The following is a 5,011-nucleotide window of genomic DNA, read 5'->3' as shown; positions in this document are numbered from 1 at the left end:
TATATATATATTTTTATTATGCTTTCATATGTTTTAAAGTATATGTTTTTTCATTCACAAATTTTTTATATTATTTAAAATTGACATGTATAAAAAAGGGAATGTTTAAAGGAAACAACCAAGTACCTTTTTGAGTGTGAAAATAACTATATATTAATCACGAATGGAATAAAATAGAATTATATAAATTTAAGTGATGGTGATGGTATATTAATTAAAAAATAGTATTTTTGAATTATTTTTTTTTCTTTTATTTATTTTTCAAAATTTTAATATTTTCTTATAAGTATAATATTTTCGGAATATATTAATATTAATTTTTTTTTTTGTTATATATATATATATATACATAAATCTTAATATTTTTATTGAATCAAGTATTGATATAAGATTCTTATGTGTATTCTAGTACGAATAAAAAAATGTATATATAAATGAAATATATTTTATATACCCTCATTTTAAACAATATATATCATCTTTGTTTTTTCTCTTATATTATCTATTACATTACCTTCTACTTTCCAGGGTTTCCTTACGATATCAAAACAATGTATAAAATGTATTTCATAGGAGTCATCTTATTATAGATAAATATTATAGAAATATATTTTAGATGCATATTATGAATTTATATATTTCATTTTTCTATTATTCAATAGTATTTGCTTGCATAATTATCACTATTCATGGAATTTACATATGTATCATCTTCTGTAGTCCAATATTTTAATTCTTTTCTAAAATTATCCTTCCATATATAACTAATATTTTCCATATTTTTCGTATTTACTTTATCACCGCTGTTTTCCTTATTTTCCGAAGCGTCTGCGCTCATATCAGTTATATTTTTTGTTATTTCTTCCTTTTTCCATTCATTTATGGAATTATCTAAATAAGATTCATTATATTCCATATGTTCCTCTGTTTGGCATTCATCTAATATTAGCATAAGTACGAGTATGCAAAATTTTGTTAGTAATTTTTTCTTTATATATTTATATAATTCTTTATAACCTTCTTTGTTCTCCACTTCTCTTGTATTTATCAAAGTTTTATATTCGTGAGTTCCTTCATTTTCATATTCACAAGACATAATTTGTAATTCCTCTGTTATTTCCTCAGACAAGTCCTGTTCAATATATTGTTCTATAATAATAATTTTTTTTGATATCCACCGTTTCCATAACTCTTTCTCTCTTTCTATAAATGGAAGTTTTTGAATTTCTTTTTTATGATTCTTATTAAATTCTTCAGTTTTTTTTAAGGAAGATTTTTCTTTTTTCCATTCATTTTTTAAATTTATAAACCAATATGCTTTTTTAAGATTTTCAGAAAGACTTCTATGCGCTTTGCTCCACTTATTCCATAGTATTTTGTTTTTTTCATTCTCATTGCTACTACTAATATTCTCTATATGTTCATTATTTGTTATATTATTATATATTCTATAATGCTCTTTCATGATCTCTTCTATGCATATTTCTAATAATTGTACTTTAGTTGATTCCCATTCATCCTTTTTATATTCATTGAGTACTTGCATATGTACTTCTATTATAGTTTTTGAACTTTTCTTTTTTATATTTGTCGTGTTTACATTTTTTATTTTGTGTTCTTCATGTATTTCTATTTTTTTTATGATTTCATCATCATCAAATATTGATCCTCTAAAAGGGCCATCTGTTAAAAACATGTTTTTTCCGTCAGACCATGAAGGTAGTAGAATCTTTAGAAATTTTGTTTGTTTTTTTTTTATCTTCTTTTTTTTTTTAAAAAGACCTATTAATACGTGCTTTAATATAATAATAAATCATTTATAGTATAAATTATTATAATAATCAAATGTTTATTATACTTTTAATAATTAAATTTAATTTTACTTTCATAAAAATGGAAAATATTATAATTACTAAAAAACTTATTAAAATATGTGATATATATATCTTATGTGAATTTGCTGTGTGACCTATAATAATTTTATAAATATATATATTATTTAGTTTAATTATTTAAAATATAAAAAAATTATTAGTAGCATTACTTTGAATTATAGAGTGTGTGGGGAAAGGAGTTAGTGAGACAGAATTTGACTCTATAGGAGGTAATGACATAATATCAGTATCATGGCGTTTTATTGAATCTTGAGATTGTGTACTTATAGATTCAGACTGTAAATGATGTTGTGATGTTTCATTTTCTGTAAGACTAATTTGACTTGTTTCGGTTTCCTTATTTAGAACTTCAATTTTTGGAGAGATTTTATCTTCATCCTTATCTGAATTTGTAGATGAATCTTCTTTGTTTTTTCGATTATCAGATTCAGATAGAACTTGACCCTTACTTTCATCTTCTTCTGAGTCCATACTTTTTGATTTAGACTCAGAATCTTCAGATACAGCTGGAGGGTTAACTATGCATACAGGAGTTTGATTAAATGTTTCAGATTTCAGTATGTTGCATTTGGTTCTTGGAAATTCCAATAGTGCCTTTTTGTTTTTGCAGCTTTTTTCAATGAAACTCCTTTTATCCTGAAGTTGTTTCTTACTATATTCAAACCACGTTTTATATTCTTCACATGTACTTAAACAGTTCTGATCACTATTACAGTCATATATGCTACTATTATTTTTTTTATAAATACTTAGTATTTCCATATATTGTTTCTTTTTTGAGCAGAAATCATCTGCATCATAAATTAATTCTAAAAGATTTTTTTCTTCATTGTTAAAAATCATAAAACATCCACCATGTTGAGTTATCCCTGTAAAGTACTTACTATACCAAGTTCTTAGTGCTCCTTTCCAAATATATTCTTGATAATATCCATATGGATCTTTCGAATTAATTAGATAATCAGCCAGGCTCTTGCATTTTTCTCTAAATTTTTCTTTTTTATTTTCACTTTTTAAAGAAGAGACTTGAGATATAATATTAGCACCAACTCGTTTAAATTCTTGTTGTGTATACAAATTTAATGTTGTAAAACCCTGAACAACTGGGTACTAAATTTAGAATTATTATGAATTATTTAGGCATTATTATTTATGGTAGATATGTTATAATTTTATAGTATATATGCAATTTATAATTAAAATTATGAATCTTAAAAAATAATTAATATTACCGAGTTAAAACATTTTTCCATGGTGACTATAATATTACAGTGTGCTCTGAATATATATCTGAAAGAAAAATAAAAATTTATTACTTTATATTTTACAAAAGCATATTGTTAAATTAATATTTTCTAATTAAAAGAAATTATAAAATTATCATTTACATAATAATTTTTATATGAAATATTAAATAATGAAAGCATTACTATTTATTTTATAATCTATTTATATTAATTAACGTTAAATATATAATAACCAGATATTTACCTAAACTTACTTTAATATTTAATACAAGTTAAGTAAATATTTTTATGAACAATTTCATGTTTTCTATATAAAGAGAAAGTTAAGTTGCTAACAATATAAACATACATATGAGATGCATCATGTAATATACAATTCATTATGGAAAAACTGTATTAATATACTGCATTTTCTCCTTTTTTTTTTAATGAAGATCAAAAAATAAAAATAAAATTGTATGTATTAATATAAATAATTCACCGTGTTATTATGTTTCTCGGAAACTATATAATTAAAAAAACAAATAATTATTAGTACTGTTAGTATGTTTCTATTTTATTATATTATTTTTGTTATTTATTTTTAATACTAGCTATAATTTTGCCATAATTATTTTGTTAATGCTATTACGTATTTACTACTTATGTCTAAGGATCAGAATAGATAATATATAAATTATACTAAATTTTCGATGTGATACTAGACGCCTCATACAATTAAATTGTAACTGACACTTAATATTATATATATATATCACTTATCCAAAATTGAACTATTTGAGTTATATATATAATTCCATTAATAAAATTTTAAAATAGAGTAATATATTTCATATATATATGTTCTGTATATGCATATTACTTTTATTTATGAATAAATTCATACTCGCAATATTTTAATTAATAAAATGAATATTTAGATATATTAAATAAAAAGAGAAAATTCAACTACTTATTCTAAATAAGTATAATTATCTTGATATATTTACAACAAAATATATTATACTATATTATTAAAAAAGAAGTAAATTATGTTAGAATTTTTTAATGAATAATAATAATATTATATTTCCACGTAAATGAAATATTATACTACATTATATTATACAAAATATATTCAAAATCTTAATTTTTTTTTTGTAACTATTTAGAGATATATTCAAAAAAATATATTAAAAAAACGTCTTTTATTTTTTTGTTTTTGTTCTGCATAAGTTAACTATATGAGAATATCATTTAAACACCTATAATAAATATGTTTTACCATTAAAAATGAAAAAGTCAATATATTCTTTTATAATACATTCTAATACATGAATCAATAAATAAATTTACAGTACAATTTTAATATATTAACAATAGCATAGGTTATTATATTATAACTTAAAAATATATTTATTATTTTTAATTTTTCTTTTGAAACTAGTATACAAGAGTTATAGAATAGTGAGTATGTCAATAAATAAATGCATATTAATTGTAGATTTTAGTAATTAATTACTTCCCATACAAAATTAAGTTATTATGTTAATGTTTAATGAGTCTATTACATTAAAAGATAATAGGTTTTATTCATTTATAATTTCCGAATTTATATTTATGAAAATTTTTTGTTTTATACTTTTTTTCCTCTTAATTTCTTATTTTATATTTTATTTATTTTAAATATATTTTGATTAATAAGCATATACGTGGGAATATACGTAAAAATATTTTAGTCTTTTTTTAGCTATTATATTTTTAAATTTTTATATTTGAATATATTTTGTATGTGCTACGCTTACTGTATATATAACATATAATAGTGGATGAAAATACAGCAACATGAAATAAAAAATATTATTTTTTTAAATATCTGAGAATATGTTG

General features: G+C 20.9%; 1 protein-coding gene across 1 annotated transcript; it reads right to left on the bottom strand.

Moving 5' to 3' along the window:
- Positions 1 to 655: 655 nt before the first annotated feature.
- On the bottom strand, positions 656 to 3,148 carry MKS88_001767 (uncharacterized protein; the record flags this gene model as incomplete). The annotated part of the gene is made up of 3 exons (XM_067214725.1): positions 656 to 1,683; positions 2,045 to 3,005; positions 3,128 to 3,148. The coding sequence occupies 3 exons, from the start codon at positions 3,146 to 3,148 to the stop codon at positions 656 to 658; spliced, it is 2,010 nt and encodes a 669-aa protein (XP_067074074.1).
- Positions 3,149 to 5,011: the final 1,863 nt, after the last annotated feature.

Source organism: Plasmodium brasilianum, chromosome 7 (genome assembly GCF_023973825.1).
Source record: "Plasmodium brasilianum strain Bolivian I chromosome 7, whole genome shotgun sequence".
Lineage (NCBI taxonomy): Eukaryota > Apicomplexa > Aconoidasida > Haemosporida > Plasmodiidae > Plasmodium > Plasmodium brasilianum.
This window is presented reverse-complemented; position numbering and strand designations above follow the sequence as displayed.